The sequence below is a fragment of the Nerophis ophidion genome, linkage group LG05 (genome assembly GCF_033978795.1).
Source record: "Nerophis ophidion isolate RoL-2023_Sa linkage group LG05, RoL_Noph_v1.0, whole genome shotgun sequence".
NCBI classification, from domain to species: domain Eukaryota; kingdom Metazoa; phylum Chordata; class Actinopteri; order Syngnathiformes; family Syngnathidae; genus Nerophis; species Nerophis ophidion.
In genome coordinates this window covers 49104306-49129777 of record NC_084615.1, presented here as the reverse complement: position 1 = coordinate 49129777, position 25472 = coordinate 49104306, and the positions used below count along the sequence as shown (strand labels likewise).

At 41.5% G+C, this 25472-nt stretch overlaps 1 protein-coding gene across 4 annotated transcripts in view; it reads right to left on the bottom strand.

Annotated features, from left to right (window-relative positions):
• Positions 1–25472, bottom strand: part of ino80 (INO80 complex ATPase subunit) — a 54122-nt gene that overhangs the window by 1138 nt on the left and 27512 nt on the right. For 2 of the 4 annotated variants that reach the window (XM_061901283.1, XM_061901281.1), the window contains exons 28-37: positions 13609–13736; positions 6284–6378; positions 5453–5525; positions 3815–3973; positions 3633–3735; positions 3473–3561; positions 2503–2658; positions 2084–2294; positions 622–837; positions 1–492 (exon numbers count right to left, since the gene is read on the bottom strand). The exon at positions 1–492 is cut by the window's left edge and continues 1138 nt beyond it. In XM_061901283.1, the coding sequence (XP_061757267.1) occupies positions 284–492; positions 622–837; positions 2084–2294; positions 2503–2658; positions 3473–3561; positions 3633–3735; positions 3815–3973; positions 5453–5525; positions 6284–6378; positions 13609–13736 (1439 nt within the window). In that variant the 3' untranslated portion in view covers positions 1–283. The remainder of the gene's footprint in view (positions 493–621; positions 838–2083; positions 2295–2502; positions 2659–3472; positions 3562–3632; positions 3736–3814; positions 3974–5452; positions 5526–6283; positions 6379–13608; positions 13737–25472) is intronic. The other 2 variants (XM_061901284.1, XM_061901285.1) reach the window with 2 other exon arrangements.

Genomic DNA, 25472 nt, shown 5'->3' with positions numbered 1-25472 from the left:
TTGGTACGGTGAAATGCACATGGAGAATATTAAATGCACAAGGATGATCATTACCAAACATGGAAGACGTGGCTCAGTGCGTTGGACAGCCCTTGGAATCCGGCGGTGCATGACAAGAGCTTCCTGTCGTAAAAGAATAGCAATCGCTAAGTGTGTGTCTTTTGTGACTGTTTTGTTTTAGGCACGAGGCGTTGTCAAGGATCACAGTGAGACTAGGTCAGCGGTTGTTGTCGTGTTGTGTAGCGGACACACATTTATGCTAGGTAAAGGTGGTGTGAGTGCATCATTGGGGTCCAGAAATGGCGGGGCCGCCTTTGGTCTTCCTGGCAGCGGCCAGCTGGTGGCCGTGGATCAGCTGCTTGCTGGGGCTCTGAGTGGGGGTGCCTCCTCCCTTGGCCTGTGGAGACAAGGCGCTTCTGGCAGGGTTAAAAGCAGGACTAGCGCCGGAACGGCCCGTCGCTGGCTGCAGAGGGTTGGACATGGCGAGGCCCGCTGGAAGTGCAGACAAGACATTAGAGCCTCAGATTATAGAAGCCGACTTTTATTGTTGTGTAGATTTTCACCTGGAGGAAGTAAACCCACACCCACAAACTGTGTTTAAATAATTTTAGTGTTTATAACCTTTGGTAATACTGTAGCCATAGGCTGCGTAGGCTGCTGCTGAGGCAGCTGCCGCACCCGCCATCGCCCCCGCTATGGCCGCCGCGCTGCCTGCTGTTGACTTGCGTCCACGCCCTTTGCACCCACTCTTGGGCCCACCTCCCGATCCTTTCGGACGTCCTCGACTCCGACCTGACCTGCCTCTGCCGGGACTGATTGTGTCTGAGGCAGAAACACCTGAAAGAGAGAGAAAATGTACACAATGATATTTTTTAAGTTTACGTAATATTTTTCTAATCAATACAGGCAGGCACTGTTAGTTTGAGTCCTTTTGTCACTGTCGTTGAGCCTAAACATAATTTATTACAACACGAAAGGGACAAGCGGTAGGAAATGGATGGATGGACGAACGGAAAATACCGAAAAGAGAACAAAATCAGCAAGAAAAATGGACGGCACAGGCTAAAAAAAAAATCGTTGTACACATTAACAATAGCAGGACACAGCCTCTCTTTAAATTAATCACAACTTTATATAATAATTCCCACTGTACTTTTGCACAGTGCTGTTCACTACATTGTGTATTACAAAAAACGGGGAACATAAAAGGGTAACTTTTCCAGCCAATTTCCACATTGTCAAGGTGCTATTGTGATTATTATGCCAGCAGCTTCTCCTGCTCTGCCAGTTCTTTTTTTGACAGTGTTTACCAGTCAAGCAGAGGGTCAGATGTCAACTAAACAGTACATGGAAACAAGTATTGGGCCATAACACCAACAGTAAGTCAACATGGAAGCAAGTATTGAGTTGGTCCCGCCTCAAGTTGTAGCTTCTACAGCTTGCACTCATTTTGGAAGACTTTTTACAAGATTTTGGAGCGTCAGTGGAACGTTCTGTTTATTTGGGAGGTCAGAGATCACAGACTTTGGAACCAAGAAGTCTTAAGAAGGGCCCAAAGTGTTCCCGCAGAGTTTGCAGTATGAGGTTTTACCATCCTGGGGGAACTAAAGGGTCTTGTCCAACCCTAATTGTTTTATCATCTCCTTTATCAGGCTTTTCTACACATCCTAAAATACAGACTATACATCTGCTAACTAAACAGCATTCAGCAGCAGACATGGGATTTGGAAGTTGAGTCATCAACATACAACACTGTGGTTGTTAAAATTTTAGTGAAATATTAGCATGTAGCTAACATAGCTATGCTAGTGCCACTAACATTTGTATGCTCCTTTTGCACTCCCTAATGTTACATTGTTGTATGTGATATAGGACTTTGATTACATTGGACAAGTGCAGAGTTAGTGCAAATGTCAAAAGTGGACTAAGTACACAATAGAGCTTCTTGGAGATCAACACAGCTCATTAGCATTAAAGCTACACTCACGATGCTCATTGGAAGTTTATTAAACAGTCCAAGTTCTAGCAACAAGGCTAGCACACTTCCAATACAATATTGTGTACATCTGGGGCCATGTCTCACCATTCATGTTGTCGGAGACGGAGCCAGAAACGGACACGGGGGAGTTGGTGGCACGCGACTGCTGTGCAGACGACAATGGCTCGTCCACGATGACCAACATGTCACTGCTGCTCTCGTCGGCGTCTGCGTCTGGGGGCAGGGAGCCGGGCTGAAGCTCGCTGCTCAGCGAGATCTGTTGGGCAACAAGAGCACACACAGACATGCACACAGGCTGGGGGTCAGCACCACGGAGGGACGGAGTCATAGCAGGTTTGATGAAGACACGTACAGAGGATTGTTCCCGGGAGCAAAGAGGAGTGACAAGGAAGGAAATAAAAGATAGGAGGAGGAAGTGAGAGCCCAAAATTTGATGCAAATGATGAAGATGGTAAGTTTGTAGCTGTGAGCAAAGTCTTCTCAAAGCCTTTTAACTCTCTCACCTCGCTAAAGGGGCTGGGCATGGCCGAGTCCATTTCTGCACTGATGAAGGAGTCGTCTCCGTCCGCAGACAAGTTGGAGTTGTCAGCCGAGGGCGTGTGTGAGATGACGAGGTTGGTCTCCTTCCTCTTCTTGTTCTCCGACTCCTCCGTCTTCTTCTGTCAATCAAGAACAAGTCTTAAGGTACGCCTGCACAATAAATGGTGTTCCAGTACAAAATGTCAATCGTCAGTAATCCTATTCATTATCATCCTATTTATCATTTGTGAAAGTAGCTCTTGTCATGGAGACCACAAGAGGATATGTCACAAGGACCACTGGCCAGATGGTAAGGATATCTGATATTGGATTCCCCATTGAGACCCTCTCTAATGATTCTCTGACCTCACGTGTCACCTCACCATCACTTGTTCACCATCACTTGTTCACATCATTTGTTCACCGTCACTTGATCATGGTCATCATTTGGGGTTTTGGCTTTTTCAGGTCTATTTTTAGCAAGGGCAACCAAAAAAGATACCAGTGATAGTGATGAGGCAAACTATGATGATAACCATAGAACAGGACATTGAAGTGTGGCGTAGCGGGAGCGCAGCAACAAAAGCTGCACATGTCCCCTGTACTGGCTGCTCAGTACATGTTAACATCAATAATATATGAAAATTCCATGAAAAAGTCAGATGAACTCACTTCTCAGGCACATGCAGTAATGTGTCATCATCACATGTCGTAACGAACTCATACTTATTTTTTTGAGTGCAGTCTTCTTTTTACACTTGTATGAAGTTAACGTGGAGATTTGTTAATGGTAATTTATATTTTATTGTATTTTAAAACGATGCCTTTACAGTTAATGAAGGAGTAATGATGGCAACAGTTTGACCCTGGAACAGACCATTTTTATCTATATGTCTTCTTATTGAAAAAAATCTTGAATGGATTGTTTTGAGGTTACACAGCCTATGGTCTTACCTTCTCAGCATACTTCTCCCTCTTCCTTTTGCGCTCCTTCACTTTGCTGCTCTCCTCCTGCTGCCGCTTCTCTTCTTGCCTCTGACGCACTGCAGGGGATAACAGTCTATAAAATGACCCACAAATCTTAGCATGTGGATGATTTAAAATCATCACTCACGTTTCTTCTCCAGCTCGTCATCGTCTAGCAGCAGGCTGACGACCTCTTTGGGTTTCAGCGTGTCAGGTTTGAAGTTACCGCCAGAAATCACAACCCTTTGGATCTGAGTGGACAGAAATGAAGGAAAGTTACAGGTAATTCAGCAAGACACCTTTTTACCGGGAATGAGGCATGAGCCGGACCTCGCTCTTCTCCTTGGCCCGCTGCAGGATGCGCTCCTCTATGCTGCCCTGGCAGATAAGCCGATAGACAGTCACCTGCTTGGTCTGACCTAGGCGGTGGGCTCGGTCCATGGCCTGCTGGTCCACTGTGGGGTTCCAGTCGCTGTCGTAGAAGATAACCTGGAGGAAGATGAGTCTTTTGACAGGGCATGTTCATCCCACTTGAATTTACAACAGAGAGGGCGACAGATTAAGCTCAGATGCGTAAAACACACACATTGTTGTAAGTATTTTTGTCTGTTGTATTGCTTGTAATCAGTGACTTCTTCCAGAAAGTGAAAAACAATGGTGGTCAATCAAGCCAAGGTGGCCATTGTGCAGCAAGCAGTGGGCAAACTATCTGAGTACACAAGGGGCCTAAATCTTCCAGCAAAAAGCAGGTACGAGCAAAAGTTTTCACCTAAGTAATGGAAACTATCCATCTCCATTTTTGACAGAGTCTAAATGGCACCAAAACGGTAGTTTGGTAATAAAAATGGTTCCGTGCTACCAATTACTAATGGTGTGTTATAACCCTATATCGAAAACAAAACTTAGGCCATGTCCACACAAACACGGATACTTAATAAACACATACTTATCTCTGCGTTTATGCCTCTTGCCCACACACAAACAAATATTTTTGTCTTTAAAAACTCAGAATTTGGCATAACGGCCATTGTATGCGTGTACACGACTCAAACGGAGACTTGCATTCCTCTGATGACATCACAGTTGCGCTTTGTCATCTCCAAAGAGAGTTAGAGAGTATAGAGTGTACACTGTTCTCCTCCACACCTTTCTTTGCACTTCTATATTTTTATATATTTACACATTGTTTTCTTGCATGCACACATCGCACTGTATGGAATGGCCTCAATCTCGTTACTCTGCGTAATTACAATAAAGCTGATTCTGATTCAAAGCTTGACAACAATACTTTGCTGGCTTTAAACACACTATAAGAGGACTTACTGTATGTTTGAATGTAGACATACTGCTATTTTCACTTTTCATTGATAAAAAAGACGCATCAAAATGGGCTTTGCGACACTTCCGCCAGCGCCAATGTCAGCCAAGTGTTTTAGATACAATCACTGTCGGACCTCCAGCTAAAGAGAGAACTTAGACAAGCAAGACTTTTTGCTCTGTGTCATGAGAAAGGTGCAATATTTATTTGTTTTTATGTTCATCCTTATTTACGACAAATCATGAAGTTAACTTCCGTGTGTTGGTTCCACACCTTGCGCGCGCTCATGACGCGCCCAAGCAGCTAAAATGTTAGGTTTTAGCAGCACGGGCGCATGTGGGCGCTTTAAAAACTCAAAAAAGATCCGTAATGTTCCCGTGTAAGTGCAGGCTGGTTTTAAAGATAACATTCACATTGTATGCATAATATATCAAAATAAACATTATAATAACAGAGGTGTAAGGCCACCAGGTCAACTTTTGCTGCTTTTCCAGGCTTCTGATTGGAAAAAATGTGCATGACAGCTGGTGAAAGCATTTGTGTGTACAAAGAGACAGTTTTGAAACTGCACTTGTGTGGATGGAGTTTGTTTTAACCTCGGATATGCATTTTTGAAACTATTTGTGTTCATGTAGAAATTGTTGACTCACAGTGTCTGCAGCAGTTAGGTTAATGCCCAGCCCGCCAGCCCTGGTGCTCAGCAGGAACACAAAGATGTCCGTCCTATTGGGAGACAGTGATAGGGCGAGGGACAGACACACAATATAAAATAGAAATAGAAATGTTTTTAAATGACTTAACATACATAAAAGAAGACATCATAGAACATTGCAGTGCAAAGTATATGCATCCAAAGAGTTAAAGGAAATTAATACCACCTTACAAACCATAAGTTAAAATTCCACACAACTTGCATGATTGAAATTGGTGTTAAACATGAAGTTGCCATCCAAATTAATTGTCTTAAGCTGTGTATAATTATTAATATTATGACGATACAACAATTTTAGTATCTAAAATGCTGGCCAGTAACGTATTACAATGATACACGCACACACAGATGCACTACCTTCTCAGTGGCCTAGTGGTTAGATTGTCCGCCCTGAGATCGGTAGGTCGTGAGTTCTAATCCCGACCGAGTCATACCAAAGACTATAAATATGGGACCCATTACCTCTTTGCTTGGCACTCAGCATTAAGGGTTGGAATTGGGGGTTAAATCACCATAAATGATTCCCGGGCGCGGCACCGCTGCTGCCCACTGCTCCCCTCACCTCCCAGGGGGTGATCAAGGGTGATGGGTCAAATGCAGAGAATAATTTCGCCACATCTAGTATGTGTGTGACAATCATTGGTATTTTACCTTTTTAACTTAACTAGTCATTATTTCTTCCTCTAAATTCCTCTTGACATATTTAGTGATCAAAGAGAGAAACGTAGACATCCACACTAACACGTTGATAGGTATCAAATCCACCCACCGACTTTGGAAGTCTGCCACCATGTCTCTGCGCTCGGAGATTTTGGAGGATCCGTCCAGGCGCATGTAGGTGTGCTTGCGGTACACCATGTACTCCTGGAACACACAATTCAGTAAGAAGTGAGCATATTGTAAACGCTTCCACTATCTTAATTGTCTAGTTAGATCAAATCCACAGCATCTAACAGCCTTATCTATCTCTGCATGAGCTTTAGAATGTTGCTACTCAGCTTGTTGGGTGTGAAAGTCATATATGTTACACTTGCAGTCCAGTTTTTTTACAATCAAACTCCTTGGCACAAATAATGTTGACTGAACAGTTTGCTCCTTACCCCTATTACGACATCAATTCTACTGCTGCTGCTGTGTCATGAAAACGTCTTTTCTTCTGCAGTCGACATTATTTTTTTGGTGGATCCAGGAGGAAAAACTTATAGGTCAAAGAAAGCTATGTTTTATTTTCTACTTTCTCATGTACTCCAAACATTATTAAAATAAGATACTTCCTCTTTGCTCTTTAGGTAATAATAAGAGCATTTTACTGTATATCTTATCCTCCTGAGAGCCAGCATCCTCTGCCATGGACATTTGTTTTTGCGTCATTTCTTTTGCCAAGAGTTACAAATTTCAGTAAAAATAACGCTGTTATGCAAAATACAAATGTCCACAGCAGAGGACGCTGGAGCTCAGAAGGTTATGACTGTTACTGATTCCCACCCTGGAATGGTTGAAGGTTCTGGAGTTCATGTCCAAGAGAGAACGTCAGAAAAACCCTGCTTTTCTTATCAGGAGAAACAGAATTAGACCGCATTTATAGACTTGATTGATAGGCTCCTAGCATTAGGTTATCTTCAACGTCTTCAACTGAGCTTGAGGAATTCCCGTGTGAGTCCGAGATCTTTATCCCACACGCACCATGATGGAGGCAGAAGTCGACTTTAAATATTTTCAATTGTGTCCACTCTGAGTATGAGGGGCCCCCAAAAGAGCTGGGGTCACAGCAAACAGCAGTGATGAGGTGACATGTTGATCTCTCCTTTAAGCGCCCGACCCCTGACCTCCCCCTGGTCAAACACAACGATCACAATGGCACGCACACATCAACACTCGCCTCTCCAAATCATTACAGAACCACATATTTGACCCAAACTGCTCTGCTATCACATTTTGTTGATACTCTTTTGGATCCGACCTTTTCTTTACTTTAACTCATATGTTTACCTAACGCCTGTTATTATTGTGTCTGTTGTGTTTTTAATATAAAAATGTTTGTATTTAAGTGCTGCCTGTTGCCTGTGTTGGCGAGCTAATGACAATTTTCCACTTGGGTAGATAATCAAAATGTATTCTATTCTACGATATCAACCATTTGACACTGTGTACCACCTAATACCAAACCTCTGTTACGACACGGCCTGCCCTTCTCAGGGTCCCATCTGTTCCGAGTGAAGGCAACGTTAGTGTGATGTGTCACCAAAAAAAACACTGCTGCTCTTGGATTCTCTTTTTGAATTCTTGGCAGCTGAACTAAATTCTTCAGAGATCAAAATCCATCAAAACGGATTATTACGTTGCTAAAATGCAGCATATTTAATAGAGCTTTGGTATCACAGCAAGGGTGCGTTCAATGTTTGGACTCTGAAAGCCTGCCTTGTCTTTATTACAAGATATTCTGAATGTCAGTTTGATTTATACATTACAGGAAGTTTTAGTGCACATGTTTTATGATTTCCGGAGAGTACAGACAAGCTGTGTCTCTTACCCCTGATGCACAGGATGCAAAATGGCTGCAGAACATCATCGCAACGGCGGAGGATTTGTTCGAATTTTATTCAAAGTCAATTGGTCCATTTCCACAGCTTGCAAAGAGGCACCAACATGGCGGTGACGTTCCACATCCCTGCGCTATGGTTCAATTTAGCTCAAATCTGCTTGTAGCTCAAATCTGCTTGTGTTGGACAGGAATTTATGCACGGACACAAAACAAATGATCCAGTTTACTTTCAAAATAGAATAGTCCCTCTTCAAGTCGGATCGTATTGCACTTTGAAACGTTACTTTGGGACACAAAGTTGTATTGTCAAAGGAATTCAAAAAATAAGTTCACCCAGTTGACACAAATGGATGAGGACGTGCTGATTCTGGGGGTCCAAAAGAAACATCTACAGCAGGGGCCGTATCAGGCGTAATCCAGGCTAAATCCGGCACGCGACCGGCAGGGTGAGTTTGCTAAATATAAAAATTAGCTGCATTTTTTTTGTGAAAGAAATTGCTATTCTAAATGTGTCCTCTGAATGTCGCAATAGCAATTCCAGTGCAACCCACATCACACATGACACTGTTTAAAGATGGCGTGTCAGCTGACTTTAAGCGTTCTCTGGATTGGCTGATGCTACTCCAATAAACGCAGGTGCAAGCAATCAGCAGCTCCTTTTGTTGCTGGCAGATGAATAATGATGTTGCTAAGCACAATACCTTCTTTTATTGTAAACTATTTGAAGGCCTACTGAAATGAGATTTTCTTATTTAAACGGGGATAGCAAGTCCATTTTATGTGTCATACTTGATCATTTCGCGATATTGCCATATTTTTGCTGAAAGGATTTAGTAGAGAACATCCACGATAAAGTTCGCAACTTTTGGTTGCTAATAAAAAAGCCTTGCCTGTACCGGAAGTAGCAGACGATGTGCGCGTGACGTCACGGGTTGTAGGGCTCCTCACATCCTCACATTGTTTATAATCATAGCCACCAGCAGCGAGAGCGATTCGGACCGAGAAAGCGACGATTTCTCCATTAATTCGAGCGAGGATGAAAGATACGTGGATGAGGAAAGTTAGAGTGAAGCACTAGAAAAAAAAAAGATTTTATTAGACACCTTTACTAGGCTAATTCTGGAAAATCCCTTATCTGCTTATTGTGTTAATAGTGTTTTAGTGAGACTGTAAAGTCATACCTGAAAGTCGGAGGGCTGCGGTGACCGCCAGTGTCTCTGAGAGAAGCCAATGGAAGAGCCAAGATGACAGCTGCTGCAGGAGGTCGCTAACTCCGCACAAGTCTCCGGTAAGAGCCAACTTAATATCACAATTTTCTCAACCAAAAACTTGCTGGTTGACATGTGGTAGAGAAACATGTTCGCTAAAGCTTCACAACAAACAAAGAAACACCGGCTGTGTTTCGGTTGCTAAAGGCAGCTGCAATCCACCGCTTTCCACCAACAGCATTCTTCTTTATAGTCTCCATTATTAATTGAACAAATTGCAAAAGATTCAGCAACACAGATGTCCAAAATACTGTGTAATTATGCGATGAAAAGAGATGACTTTTAACCGTAAGTGGTGCTGGGCTAATATGTCCGCTACAACCAATAACGTCACAAACACGCGTCATCATACGAATCATCATTCCGCGACGTTTTCAACAAGAAACTCTGCGGGAAATTTAAAATTATAATTTAGTAAACTAAACCGGCCGTATTGGCATGTGTTGCAATGTTAAGACTTCATCATTGGTATATAAACTATCAGACTGTGTGGTCGGTAGTAGTGGGTTTCAGTAAGCCTTTAATGGATGAAATAATGAAACGGTAAGATGCAAAGACTTAAGTCAACTTGATCATCATCTTTGTAGTTAAAATTCCGTGCAGTGCTTGCAATTTTTTGACGGCACGATGAGCACACGGAACTTCTTTGTAAAAATGTTAGTCTCTACACTTGGTTGTTCTATTTTATTTTCTACTTAACATTGGTTAGGTTTTTAGTTATGTTACCTAAATTTTGGCTACTATGGTGTCATTTTGATAATTGTTTTGTTTATATTATAATTGTAATATATAGAATTCTATTTTTGGTTGAAGTAAGATGAAGAAAACAATCTAAAGTTGTCTTTATTTTTAAGTTGTAATGTCATCATTTTACCATGCCTGTGGGCCCCAAGTGGGAATAGATTTTGCACCATGCAGCCCCTGAGCTAAAAATGGGTTTGACACCCCTGATCTACAGGCATATCCTGGGCACCTACTGTATATGGGGTCCCGTGTGCTCCAGTAAGACACAGATGGAGGCTGTGTTTATTTAGCAGCAAACTCTTCAATTAGCTCCATCCCCAATTCAGGCATTTTGCAAGAATTCCCAACACTCCGTGAGAACCTTGCTGCCAACGCCAACACAGTTGGGTTGCAGCAACCCAGCAGCACTGTTATTCTTCTTCAGGCCACCAAGGTCTCCACGATCTATCACCTCCTGCAACATGTTTGCAGTGTGAAACAACTGGACCAGCAATGAAAATAAGGATGATGATGGAGATTAGTTTTCCTCTCCAAATCAACTCCATCTGCAGGACTGTCATCTGCAGGCAGCTACAACTGAGGCGGGCAAATGTGCGATTCTCATAGCGGGCCTCTTTAACTCATTAGTGGAGGGAACGCTGTCAACGCCATCTATTATGATGCTATGAGGTCACTAGCAACAACATGTCACCTTAGTGAGATACAACTAGAGTTTTCCAGACGCACAGGAAGACGGTCTTTAACAACCTGGTGCCTGCTACACCTCGCCATCAGATATAATGAAACCTGGCTCCATAGTGATGTTAGTGACCAGTATGGAGGCAACAACAGCTTGAGAAAAACATTTTAATTGTAGTAATTCATCTTATTCTATTTTTTCCAGTTCCAACTCTCTTTTTTCAACCTTGAGGCTTTTTGCCACTCTCGTTACTACTCCTCCCCCATCTGATTATGTCTCTCCCCTCCAGAAAAGACCCCCGCTAATTAACCCTGACCTGCTCATTAGCTGCCTAATGGGCGCACCAACGAGGAAGCGGCAGGCTGATTATAGAGACTCAGAGGAGCTTCTCGGTGAAGCAGTTAAAAAACAAGGCTGGGGTTTCACCTGATAGTTTATTGTAGTTTTGTTCACCTCCCGATTACTGTAAATGATCTAATTATAGCCTAACCTGCTTACAATAATTGTACCGAGGATGTTGAATATATATATATGTAAAACAAGAACAATTGTTTACTTTAACAATGATTCAGAGTGCAAGAGAAAGTCAAAAAAGAAAAGGTAGATCTCTTCAAACAGTCTTTTATGAACCAACACAGGGTGTCCCCAAAAAATAGACAAGATTTCGCAGGCCGATAATTTTGGCAATTCTTGTGTAAATAACCTCAAATTTGCACAAAACTTATAGAAAAAGATCAAGACATGGTGTATGTCCCCCCTCTTTTTACTAGCATTGATAAACTCAAGCAGAGAATCTCTTCTGCACTAGATAATGTTACCCAAGATATGCTACAGCATGTTTGGCAAGTGCTTGACCGACTTGACATATGCCGTGTCACAGGTGGTGCACAGATCAAACGCATATGAAATCAGCTTTAGAATAAACTTACAATGTTCAACACCTAAACTGTTCAATTTGATTGAGTTACACTTAGTAGTGTAAACAAAGAAGACACGGCCACTGTCAACGAAGAGGTAATGACCGCCGCCAACACAGAAGAAATGAAGACACAACCCTCGCCAAAAAAAGAGGAAATCGATGCTGCTTACGAAAAAGGAATAGCCAACCCCAAAAAAGAAGAAATAGCAACCACCAACAAAGAGGAAATAGCCACTGCAAACATTGAAAAAATACCCGCTGCCAACAAAGAAGAAACAGCCATCGCCAACAAAGATGCATTAGACGCCACCAACAAAGAAGACGTATCCGCTGCCAATGTGGCCAACGAAAAATCAATATGCCTGAAGAGGAAATAGCCGCCACCAACAGAGTCGAAACAGCCGCCATCATTGAAGAGGAAACAGCCACTGCCAACAACGAAACAGCCGTCACCAACAAAGGAGGAAATAGCCACTGCCAACAGAGTAAAAATACCCGCCACCAACAAAGAAGAAACAGCCATCGCCAACGAAGAGGAAATAGTCGCCACCAACAAATGCCGCCAACGAAAAAGACACAGCCGCCAAAGAAGACAAAATAGCTTCCGCCAACCAAAAAGACATTGAAAAGGAATTAGTTGACCGGGCTAGCATGCTTTGCATTTGTTGCACAAACATAATAGCTTTGCTAGACAAGATCATAGACTGTATTGGACAAGATAGTTTACATACAAAATATACATTTCCATTTATTACAAGTAATAAGAAAACGTAAATGCCTTACTTACCTATCAAAGAGGGAATTAAAAGTTTGGCATTAGATGAAAAAATTTTCTCCGCCTTCAATCGTTTCCATTTTTTAAAAGGCATACCCGATACAAATCCTCGATTTGTTCCTGGTTTTGTCATGAATAATTTGATAATTGTAACGAAGCCTTTTGACATGTTTAGTAACTTTACCAGTAGCAACAGCTAAAAGAAGATGGCGGTGCATACCTGGCAACCTGGATGCAACACATTTACAGATTTTCTAATTGGTCAAACGGTGGAGGGCGGGGCATCGAAATTAAATCAATAACAAGATTTCGGGGCTGTAAATCTAATTTTGAAATTAACATATCCCGGCTGAACTACTGTTATCAGTTATAGAGTTATTCGAAAAGAACATGATTTATTATTGCCTTTTGACATATCTGGGCCATTTAATGATGATTTGACATGAAATTGTTACATATGGCTCTTTTAACAATCGCAACAGACAATGTTTAGGAACTGGAATCGAAAAGAGAGATCAGATTTGGACCTGGAATTGTTCAAATTTAAACAATGCCTGACTATATTGATGAGTTGATTGTGAACAACAAGTGTAACTATATATAAATGTGATTATGCTTTTTAGCATTCACACAGAAAGCATGACTTTCACACAGACAGCTGAGTTGATTGACATTTTAGGTATCACTGTCTGACGACCACTCATGGTACATAAAATACCGGTACATATAAAATGTTTGCGTTAACATCAGCACTTTATATGAACTTTGTTTTATTGTAGTAAGAAAACGGACTGTATCTGTTCAAGACAGTTGAAAAAATGACTTAATAAAGCTACGTTTTTGGGTTATTTATCTAGCTTTATAATAATGTAATGGATTTGAACGAAAATACCTCAAATTGAAGGCTTTTCCTATCATTTTGGGTGGGATTTAAAAGATTAATAAAATGAATTAATTACAGATGTTAATTAATTATTTGCTCTTATAAATAGCTTGACAGCACTTTCAGTTGGCGGCCTTCGGGTCAACTGAAAAATACTTGTATCGTAATTATTGATAATGGCTGAAGTTTAAGAAGAGATTTAAACCACCTTCGTGTTTGTTTGCGTGTGTGTGTGTGTGTGTGTGTGTGTGTGTGCGCGCACGCGGGTGCGCAATGGGGTATACCTCGAGCAGGTCGATCATGCGAGTCATTTGGGAGTAGATAAGGACTCGATGTCCCTGTGCCTTTAGTCGACTCAACAAGACATCCAAGGTGTGAAGCTTGCCGCTTTCCGTGATCAGACTCTCCTTATCTGCAGGGGGAAAGCAGCAGAAATGAATAAGAGCACTTTGCTAGTCATCGTCAGCCATTTTTATTCCGAAGTTATCCACAATGTGTTAATCAATGCGGTCTTCAATCAGCTATATTATTCAGCATAAAGACCCTTTCACCTAAGAAGATCAGCTCAGGGTTCAATCCTTTTAAAGCCGCCTTCATTCGGCTGATCTGCCCTCTTTGTACGGGCCGCTAATTACGAGCAATATGCAGGACAACGTGAAAGAAAAAAAAGCGTTTTACATCGCAATTTCACTTTATAACGTAGTGGAGTAGTTTGTGGACGTTACGTGTTCCTGTGACACAAAACAGCCTGATGTCCGCTTGATAAAGAATTAACGTCATCTGACAATGGCAGGTCGGGAGAAGGGTCGAGGGCTGCCATCGATCCGCTGACGGCAGTGTTGAGGGGTCACAGTCCTGAGTGTGTCCAGGTCTAGGGTAAGGGAAAGGTTACAAGAGAGTCCCGATGGGAGAGAGGCACAGTTGGTCTATCAAAGTGAACCTCAGCCTGATGTCCTGAATCAAAACAAATTATGGCCAAGAAGCAGTCAAATAAACATCATTTGGTGCAAACTGCCAATGGAGAACTGGTAGTACGTCCCAACAGACCCACAACACCCACAGGATCTAGTCTTCCTAGCTGCCAGCATTCTATGCTAATATGCACTCTGACTGAACCGTGACCCCTGACCCATTAGTGCAGCAGCCCCAGCAAGGTCAGGGTCTGCCGAGGTGTTAAAGAGGAACTAATAGAAGCGCCGAATAAGGGAGGAACACCCTGGGGAGCTATTGAAGGGACTCACCTCCGGGTCAATGCGCTAAATTCGGGCCGGGCGCGGGAAAAAGGGAAAGAGTTAAATTGTGAGGTAATTCTAGGACGCTAGAAAAAAAAAAAAAAGAAATTCTCGCATTTTTTGTCAAAGTTCATCAACAACGACCCAGTAACAAAATACATTCACAAAAAAAGATTAAAAAATAAAAGTTAATGCCAAGCCACTGGTAACTCATGAAGGAATTTGAAGGCCCTACAATGCCTGAAATTGCAGCAGCTTTTTCGGACAAGTTGCGGTAAAAGTTGCTATGTTTTGAGATTTACTTTTTCAGCATCATTGAATCAAATTGTGATTTTATGAATTTGTTTTTATTATTTTAAGTGTTCCTTGTAACCATAATGTCAAAAAAAAAATCACAGGATTTCAACAAAACCTTGAACAAATATTGTATTAATGTTTTACTTTTTTATACCACACACTCTAAAAAGTAGACATAAGTTAGCAGTAAAAGCACATACTCAAAGCTCATTGTGAAATTACTGTACCGTTTTGAATAATTATATCTAACAGTAGAAATAAGTAGGGCTGTCAAGCTATTAAAATATCGTCATTAATCACATTGTTCATAGTTAAATCAAAATTAGTCCAGATGATACAATTTTTCATCATTAGTGTACCCTACAAAATATTTTTTTTTTAAAACCATGACTGGACCGTTAGTTTGCTTTGATTAAATATTTTTTTAAACATTATGCTCTTTAAACAGTTCAACACAAAGAGGATAATACCCAAGCTGTGTTGATGTCTTGCCAGATTTTGTAATATGTAAGAGCACTGCGATGAGGTGACGATTTGTCCAGGGTTTACCCTGATTCTGCCGAGTGCAGCTGAATTAGGTTCCATCCCCCGCCACCCCGAGAAGGACAAGCGGTAGAAATAAGATGGATGGATGGACTTGCATTCAGAAGAAATGCTACACCTTGTTTATATACCAATTTCACGCACTAATAACACAACGTGTATTCTTACGATCATGCTTTGATTGTCAAAGATGTTAGCTAAGATAAAAAGTGACATTTGTGACTGATTAAATACTTTTAATATTCTGCACATTACATGTAGTACAAGTTAATGAATGGTATTCATATCTGTGCATGACAATGTTTTAACATTTTATATTTAGTAATAAACTTTAATATTCAGCCTGCTGAACATTCTGTAACTGAGGACAATCAATCAGAATGTTATAAAAGAATATACATTATATTTAAATCTGCCACACAATGTCCTATTCCTCAATTGATGTACTAGCATTCATTTACATATGAATATCATATAACAATACAAAACACCTTTGACAAATCTAGATCATAATGTAAGACATTTTTTCATTTGGTTATGTAGTTAGACCGGATGTAAAGAGTAGCGCTATTATTGTGACGCAGGAAATGTTTGATTGGGTTGGAAAAGTTGTCCTAGCGGCGTGAAAGTCTTCCATAAAAAAGTGGCTTTGAATTTTTCACTGTTTGCTCTGTTGTCCACAAGTTGCAGACATTTTCCGAATATGTTTTATGCTTGAAAATTGTTTTTCCATCCTAACAATTCATTTATGTTCCAACACATTTACCTCTGCATGCTAACATCATCAGTATAATGTTGAGAGCAAAGGATAGCGCAAATGTTCGTTGGAAAATGAGACTGTATAGCGATTTTTATCACACTTAAACATCTCTAACATGTAAATGCTGCCTCTTTGCTAGGCCAGCATTGCAAATGAAAATATGTTCTGGTTTTACCCTGTATACATAGAGTCTATATAAATATACAAATACATGTAAACTAAAAAGTGAGGACACCGGTGTGTGGCTAAATGTTTATGTCCTAGATTACCCATCTTAGCGCTGTAGACAGCAACAAAAAGCAGGTCTAAGATATACGAGAAGACAATAATTGTGCCATTAAAGCAATAAAGTGCTGATAAGTTGTTGTTCTTACTTCATCTATACAAGAAACAAACAAAAGTTTGATTAGACAGTTGACATGCGTGTTTGAACAACGGTCAGAGACAAATTAGATTGGTGAAAATGTGCAAAGAAATTGCAGGCATTGTGCAAAGTTGTGAGGTCACACAAAATTTGTTGACAATAATTGAATTCGCGTGAATTGCTGTGATTGCAACATTCTGGAGAAACTGACTAGTTCTTAAGAAACACCTGCGATGAGGTGGCGACTTGTCCAGGGTTTACCCCGCCTTCCGCCCGATTGTAGCTGAGATAGGCACGAGCCCCCCGCGACCCCAAAGGGAATAAGTGGTAGAAAATGGATTGGTGGATGGATGTTAAGAAACACTGAAGCTTTTTTTCCTTCCACGTCTTATCCAAAATGGGTTTTTTGTCAGCACCTTTGGAAATTTTGATGTAGAGTAGTCACATGGTCAATGTTAACACATTTTTTTTTATAAAATATTTTTTAAATATTATGCTCTTTAAACAGTTCAACACCAAAAGGATAAACATGCATTTAATGATTGTTGTCTTGTCAGATTTTGTATTTTGTAGGAGCACTGCGATGAGTTGTGGTTGGCTGTTGCTGGTAAAGTGCTGGCAAATGCACATTTTCATACACCATTTTAGCGTTTACCGTGAATGTTCCTCTTAACAGCTCATTTTAATTAACTCCTATCTCCATGCTCTAAAAAATACCAAATAACTGCTAGGGTCTCTAATTTGTCCCAAGTCGAAAGACATTTGCATTATTACCAGGTGTGGCTGTAGGCAACCTCCTGATGAAGTTTTTTTAATGAACTCCACAAGATGGCAGTAGCTGCTGCTGTTATGTAAACAACAGGCCACCACAACATGTTTGCTAAAAACAGAGTGTAAAATTATGTTATAGTTAGTTAAGTAGTTGTTACATAGCTGTGGCTCCAACATGCGCCCGTGTCTCTTGTCCTCATGTCCTGTAATTGACTTTGAGACAAGAAAATGGGCCAGTTGGGAGGTGAAGGGAGAAAGTGGTGATTTTCCTCCAAATATCACCACCAATCACTTACGTCACAAAAACCTCCGCTTGGCAACGTTACAACTTCTCGCATAGCACAGGATTGCTCCACTCTCAGCCGCCAATCTGTTGCTGTTTAGCGGATTATGTTTCAGCCTCCAGACTTTTCTGTTGCAGACATGTCGGATGATGTAGTATGTGCAATAAAGTTTGGATCCTAGTAAGCACTTTTAGCAGCTTGTTTTTATGTTGATGTCTGGATTTCAAAAGATACGAGGAGCTGCTTTGCGTTCAGGCAACATTATGATCCTGATAAATTAAGAATAAGCAGATGACTTTGAAAAGAAAACCTCTGAACGTGGCATTCACATGGCTTCACGGGCAAGGTGGCTTGGGTTCAAAACACTATCATCACTAGACCGTTGGACACTATGAAGTTAAGCAAAGATGATGAATGAAGTAGCTTTTTTAGGGCTTCGGTGGCTTGTCTGGACCCATCATTGCGCTTACGACTTATTAAGCTACATGCCTGTGAAGAAATATAGGACCACTGGGCAAAAACGTGAGCAAACTGGAAAAAGAAACCTCAAAGGAACTATTTAGAAAGACTTAAGCCACAGATGGGCATTAAACATAATAAAAGTAAGAAACAACTAGAAAAAGTACTCAGAGAGCGCAGACCTCCGACAGGTTCTATCTCCCTATAGTAAAGAATTCTGAATTCAGCAATGAATCTGACCGAGGCACAGCATTTAATCACTTGTTCCTTATCCCATTTCTGACATTCCTTGTCAGTTTCATGAAAATATGGCGATGACGGGGCGGTATAGCTCGGTTGATAGAGTGGCCGTGTCAGAAACTTGAGGTTTGCAGGTTCGATTCCCGCTTCCGCCATCCTAGTCACCGCGGTTGTGTCCTTGGGCAAGACACTTTACCCACCTGCTCCCAGTGCCACCCACACTGGTTTAAATGTAACTTAGATATTGGGTTTCACTATGTAAAGCGCTTTGAGTCACTAGAGAAAAGCGCTTTATAAATATAATTCACTTCAACTCGTGGAGCAATGTTGCTAATTAACTGACAGACACACTCTAGTGAATATATAACCTCCTGGCAGAGGTAATAAAAAAAAACTACATTAAAGAATACCTAGCTAACATCATCAATTAATTTGGGCTTTATTTTTTTCCCCTGTTCTATCCAGAGCTCCAGGATATGATATCACGCATCTCATCATACGTCCGTCAATATCAAAACAACGCCTAATTGGTAGGTTTATGTTTAACCAGTTAGGTTTGATGTTTTATTATTTAATATCCATTTGGTTGTAGAGTTAACGCTGAAGCCATTAAGCTGACATTGTCCTTTATAGCTGCTGCGTCTCCTGCCAACGTGGCAATGAAACAAAACTAGTCACGTGACGTCCGCAGTTCTATTACATGACAATACACATACAAAGATTAGTGCGGATTTTAACATACCTAATCAAGTGGGAAGAAGTTGTAAATGAAGCTTAAGATAAGTTTTGGTTGAATAAAAATTAAACAATGTGTGACGCGGAACACAAGTACGACATCGAGACCACGCCTCAACAACGCGAGCAAATCCCATGTGGTGTCACACCACTCTGCCATTGCCATGGCAACACATATCAAGCTTAACCACCTGCCCCGCTTTCACAGCAACCAACCCCCCGGCCCCCCCACACACACTCCAATCCATCCTAAAAGGGGTGTTGGCCCTCCCACCTCCTCCTGTCCGTGCCTTCTGCTGGTAGATTAGGCACTCCTCCCTCTCGCTCCACCTCATCCTCCAGCTCACTTGCCATCCTCGCCGCCACCAAAAAAACCTCCCTCCAAGCAAACCCGCCAAACCCCCCCCATCCCTACTGTCTGTCCCCTGACGGTGTAATCCAATCCCTGTAGGGCCAGAGCCAGAGGCCTGACACGGTCCTGACCCAATTAGAGGCCTGCTGCCAGCTAATTAACCCCGGCCCAGCCCTGGTGCCTGGCGCCTGATACTCCCAAACCCACTACGGTGCTAATTTCATTAATACGCCACGACGCTCATCTCGTCCAACAATCACACCCCTTTTCTTCATCCAAACTAGACGGACCAGAAATGAGAAAAAAAGTATGGGGGAGCAACAAGAATGGCAGTGAACCTCCTGATGAACGATGATGGATGGTGGGTTATGTGAGAAAGAGAGACAGATGGGGGGTCGATGGCAGGCCCTCACTGTATAATGATACATTATACTGTCTAATCAATAAGTCAATGGGCAACACTTGTTCGCCACTGCTGAAGATGGAAATATTAGCCCGATGCTACTTTGCTCCTATTGACGGGGGCCTTAACTTGAACCTAATTTCCTAGTGGAGGCTAAGAGCCAGATGCTAAGACGGTTTTAGATGCCGGAGCTTGCATCCATTACACAGTAATCCCCCCAAATAATATATATGGCTAACCCCAAGTGTAACCTAGACGCCGCTGCCTTCCCCACAAACATGATAAAGACTTTCAAGGTCTGTCATTAAGGTCAAGCCGCTCCTGTGGCTGAGGGACAGACACAAGTGGAGTTTGCTCATCACGTGGGTAATGTCGCCCCCTTCAGTCTACAATGGTAGGTGCACTGAAAAGTATCTTCGTGCTCTATTATTTTTATAATTACTATTATTAATGGACCTTTTAACATGCTCACTTGGACATTTTGTTTTTGTATTCTGCAGACCAGACGTCGGTGCCGGTTAAACGCTGTTTTCAACTTGTGTTGTTCTGTGCCCTACTCTTTCAGAGAGTTTCCTGCCATTTTGCCCCATGACAGGAAGGCCAAGTTGCATTTCCCACAGGGAGTTAGACTGGGCTCTCTCTCTCTCACTCATGGCCTCCTGATTGATGCCTGATCATCTCAATGGTTTGATATTTTCTGTCAACACAGCGTTTGCGATAGCGGTAAAAAAAAGAATGTGCCTCTATACCGTGAGAAGGCCGTCATTTTGTGGTGGAGGTGATTCTACTAATTATCGTAAGACAGCGCGGATGGTTATTTCCGTGTCACACTGGAATGTTCTGCAAACACCACCCGCCAGCGTGAAAGCTAAACAGACTTCCTTTTATATACTGGTGATGTTTCTCATTTGGCTCCACTTGGTCCAGTTTGAAACGGGACATCCTGATCTGGCCACCCCATGGAGTGTAGACGAGATGGCACATTATGGGCACAAGAATAAATTCATTGAGCGCTGCGAATTCTGTCAATCGTGTGGAAATATTTGTGGATCAGTCACACCACGAAGCAATCGAGGTCAAATGGGGTGCAGTACTTGGCGGCAACCACCATGTTTGTTGCTTATGTCACACATTTCACACAATCATTTGGCATGAGATTACACAAAAAATGCGGAAAAAAATCTAGCATTTATTCAACTGTGCCTTTCATACTGAAGCCAGCAAAGCGGGATATTGCCAAACGGAAACACTGTATATAATAATCCACATTAAAGCCTTTAGGCCCAACTGCTTACCAACTTTCATTCTCCCACTCCAGCGTGGCACACTGTCAGTACTTTCTCTTTCAACGCCACAGTAAACTTCCGCTTTAGAAATGCCATGTATGCTGCTTTAAAATTGGATACTGTACCGAATTTACCAAATTGTTATGCAACAGGAAGCCAGGTGTCATAAAGCATGAAGGCTGCAGAAACCCAGCAGAAGAAAAAGTAGCAGCCAAGCAACACTGTCCCATCCAGTCTGCTCCCCCAGAAGCGCCATGCAGGAAAACGGAAACATTAAACCAACAGCAGGGTGTTCTCTCCATGTAATTGATAGTGGTGCACCGCCACGGCAAAATAAAAGCCACCACACGTTAAAAATAGTTTTGGGTTTTTTTTTGCATGAAAAAAAATTCAAGCATTACATTGAATTCCCTGTCAGCAGCGCAACAGCTGGTCTTGCACCTGGCAAAAGTAAGGAGAGAAAGTTGAAGAGAAAAGTATTTCAAGTAAATTAATGCATTATTTGATCAAGCTTGTATAAACCACCCAAATGTTGACATTACTACAAACAATAACGTCTAACTTAACGCTGTGTGCATCTTTGAACCTCGTTTTGGACATCTCTTTTGAATGCCCATGCGTGTGTGGGTTTTCTCAAAATACTCCATTTACTTTCAGCTTAGGTTCATTGGAGACTGTGAATTGTCCTTATATATGAATGTTAGTGTGAATTACTTTTTGTCTACATGTGCCTTGCGATTGGCCCTGCTATTTAGCTTCATTGTACGTTAGCACTAGGCTCATGGCATTTGTAACCAACCTTCATCCTGAATAATTGTATTCTTTTTTTCAATCATTGCAAACTATGTAAAATACTTTCCTTAGTGTGCTTAGTTTTACACTGACTTCATTTTAGAGAATATAAATAAACCATTTTTTTTCTACCGCTTGTCCCTCTCAGGGTCGCGGGGGGTGCTAAACCTACATGAATAAACCGACTCAAGTTATTTGTTTCATCCCTAATTCAAAAGACAATTGTCAAACTAAATTCCAAAATTGAGTTAGGTCAAAATATAATGTAGCCTGTGTTTCCTTTTATAATAAGCAGCAAATAATTTTAAATAGACCGAAACAATATATTAGAGTTGAATATTATTTCGAACCTGTATGCAGTTTCGATATGACACAACATATATCTTACATATATTAATTTCTCTTTAAATCATGTCCAAAAATAAGTAGGAGGAAGCAAAGCTTTTTTTATCCTACACCTTTTCATTAAACTTAAATTAACTCTAAATACAACAGTTATCTTAATAAATATTATATTTAATTATGATTCACTTAATGAGATGTGTAATTTTGTATTTTAAACAAGTTCAAGATGTTTATCGGAATTCTTCTTCGTTGTACTTTGTGAACACTTATTTGCTTAATCTATTCCACAATTTAATAATGTCTTATATTCAAGTCAATATGATAAAGATAAAATTACAAACAGGCAAGAATTCTAAATTCACAGTATCTTAGGAGAAAAAGCAACCCCTGCTGTTTTCTCCCTCCACTCTAGCCTTGTTCCTAATAGCCTGTCTCGATTCCGCCCTTGATATCCTCGGGCAGCCGTACTCACGCCACGGCGCTAAAAACTATTTATTCAGCCCGGCCATTTGTTCAAAAGGTGTGGGGGTGCAGGGCTGGGTAAGGCTGGGAAACTTGGGACGAGGCTACTGTACATATTTAAGCCTTGATGTGGCAACAATATGTTCAGTGGAGGACGGGTGCCGCGCCGTTGGGTCACTTCCTTCCTGCTGAGGCTGAGAAAGAAGCGGGAGAGCGGGACGCACCGAGAGGAGGTCCAGGCCCTACTACTGAGTCACAGAATGGACTACCAATTGGTGAGACGGTCATGAGGTCTTAAGCATGGGAGAGCATAAAGAAACACCTCACGTTGCTGAATGGACACACTCAAACACACACGTACGTACACACACACACACACGCACGCACACGCGCAGGCACACGCACACACACACACACGGCATCTAATAGTGTTACCTAACAAAACGCTGGAACAATGAGCAGCAGATAAACTTCCTCGCTTTGTCCGCCTCCTCGTGACTTCACAGGAGTGCTCAGACGGGTTCTCACAAACACACGCAAATACTTGTTTTGTTTTCTCACTTGGACACAATCACAGGCTAATGGAAACAACAAAAACAGTTTGTCGGAGTTATTGGTGGTTATTAATTTCCATCCAAGAGTCGACCAGCCCCAATACAGCACTTTCTAGGCAAAAACAATAAGTGCTATGACATGAAGAGCAGTGGCTTTTGCTACCTTTGCTTGCCATCATATTAATACAAATACAGTATATGTTCATGTACATACCATATTATCCTGACTATAGAGCGCACCAGTGTATTAGCCGCATCCACAAAATTTAAGGGAAATTTTTTCCCATATATTAGCCGGACCGGACTATAAGTCGTATATACATTCGATACAAAAAGAGTTATTTACACACAAATATTCTGTAAATATTCATTTACATACATTAATTGTTTCCAAACTGTGTCTGTAACACGGCAGTAAAACGGCTGATCAAACCACTAGATGCGGAAGTTAACTCTCCAATCAGCTAAACAGACTCAATAAATCGACAGCGACGTTTTAGTGAATTTACTAAGGAACTTGCGGAACTCAAACAATACAAAAGAAAAGTTAATAATACTAACACAGACAGTTGTAAAATTGGTTAGCAAATTAGCTATTGCTCACGATGCTAGCGTCATTACATATTGATAGCAAGCACAAATATGCGTAAAAACACTCCTACAGACATCACACATGCCACGGTTTAGTATAAGTTGAAAAAGAATTGCAAACATTACTGAGAGGTAATTTGTGTCTTACAGTGCTAAAAAAAAAGTGAACATAAAGAACATGCTTGATCACCTTCCCTGCCAAGAGACTTTTCTGTTGTTTGGAGATCTACACAATGTCTGACAGAGGCAGTTTTATCACGACGAGCAGGGCTGAGCAGGTCAGCGAGAAGGGGAAGTGTTGTGTGTGCAACTGCAGTGGCCTCTCGACTCGCGCACATCCATCAGCCCTGCTTGCGAGGGGCCGGCAACCAATAAGCCTCCACTTTGACCACTTTCACCACTGGAACTCCGGGCACACACACGCACATAATCTCTAGGGGGAAAGCGATTGTGATGACACGAACATCGAGAGGTAGAGGTTTGCTGATATGATCGACTTTTTTAACCCCGAGTGGACTTTGTGTGGCATTTCCCACGGGCCGTGAGTCCACTAAGAAACATGAGGCGTGCGTGTGGGAAACAACTGAGCCTTATCAGTAAAGAAGCACAACAATCTGGAAAGAACATTTATCGGCCTCTACAGTAGGTACACAAACATCAGTGTGTTGCAGTACAGTTGTACACCACTGCAAAGTATAACTCCAATGACAAACATGTACAGTACCACTACTAATAATATTAATGTTTTGGACTTACATAGTATCTATTAAGGTTAAGTTTACTCAATGGGACAGGGGGGGTTTTTCATTTGTATGTATGTATGTCAATTATGTGCCTATGGATAACTTCATCCTTGTGTGTTGTGGTCCTAGTCGTTTGTTTATTTATTTAAGTAGAAATAATTAATTGAAGCCTGGTATCTATCACAGTTAAAGGCCTACTGAAATGAGATTTTCTTATTTAAACGGGGATAGCAGGTCCATTCTATGTGTCATACTTGATCATTTCGCGATATTGCCATATTTTTGCTGAAAGGATTTAGTAGAGAACATCGACGATAAAGTTCGCGAATTTTGGTCCCTAATAAAAAAGCCTTGCCTGTACCGGAAGTAGCAGACGATGTGCGCGTGACGTCACTGGTTGTCACATTGTTTACAATCATAGCCGCCAGCAGCTAGAGCGATTCGGACCGAGAAAGCGACAATTTCCCCATTAATTTGAGCGAGGATGAAAGATTTGTGGATGAGGATAGTGAGGGACTAGAAAAAAAGAAAAATGAAAAAAAAGTTTAAAAAAAAAAAAATAAAGAAAAAGAGGCGAGGGCAATGGGAGCGATTCAGTTATTAGACACATTTACTAGGATAATTCTGGAAAATCCCTTATCTGCTTATTGTGTTACTAGTGTTTTAGTGAGATTATATGGTACCTGAAAGTCGGAGGGGTGTGGCCACGGGTTTGGTGACTGCCAGTGTCTCTGAGGGAAGCCACGCAGCTGCAGGACGCGAGCTACGCTCATAACTACAGTAAGAGCAGACTTATTACCACAATTTTCTCACCAAAACCTGCCGGTTGACAGGTGGTCGGGAACCATGTTTGCTTGACCGCTCTGTTCCATTTTAAAGCTTCACCTTCGGGAATTTTAAACAAGGAAACACCGGCTGTGTTTGTGTTGCTAAAG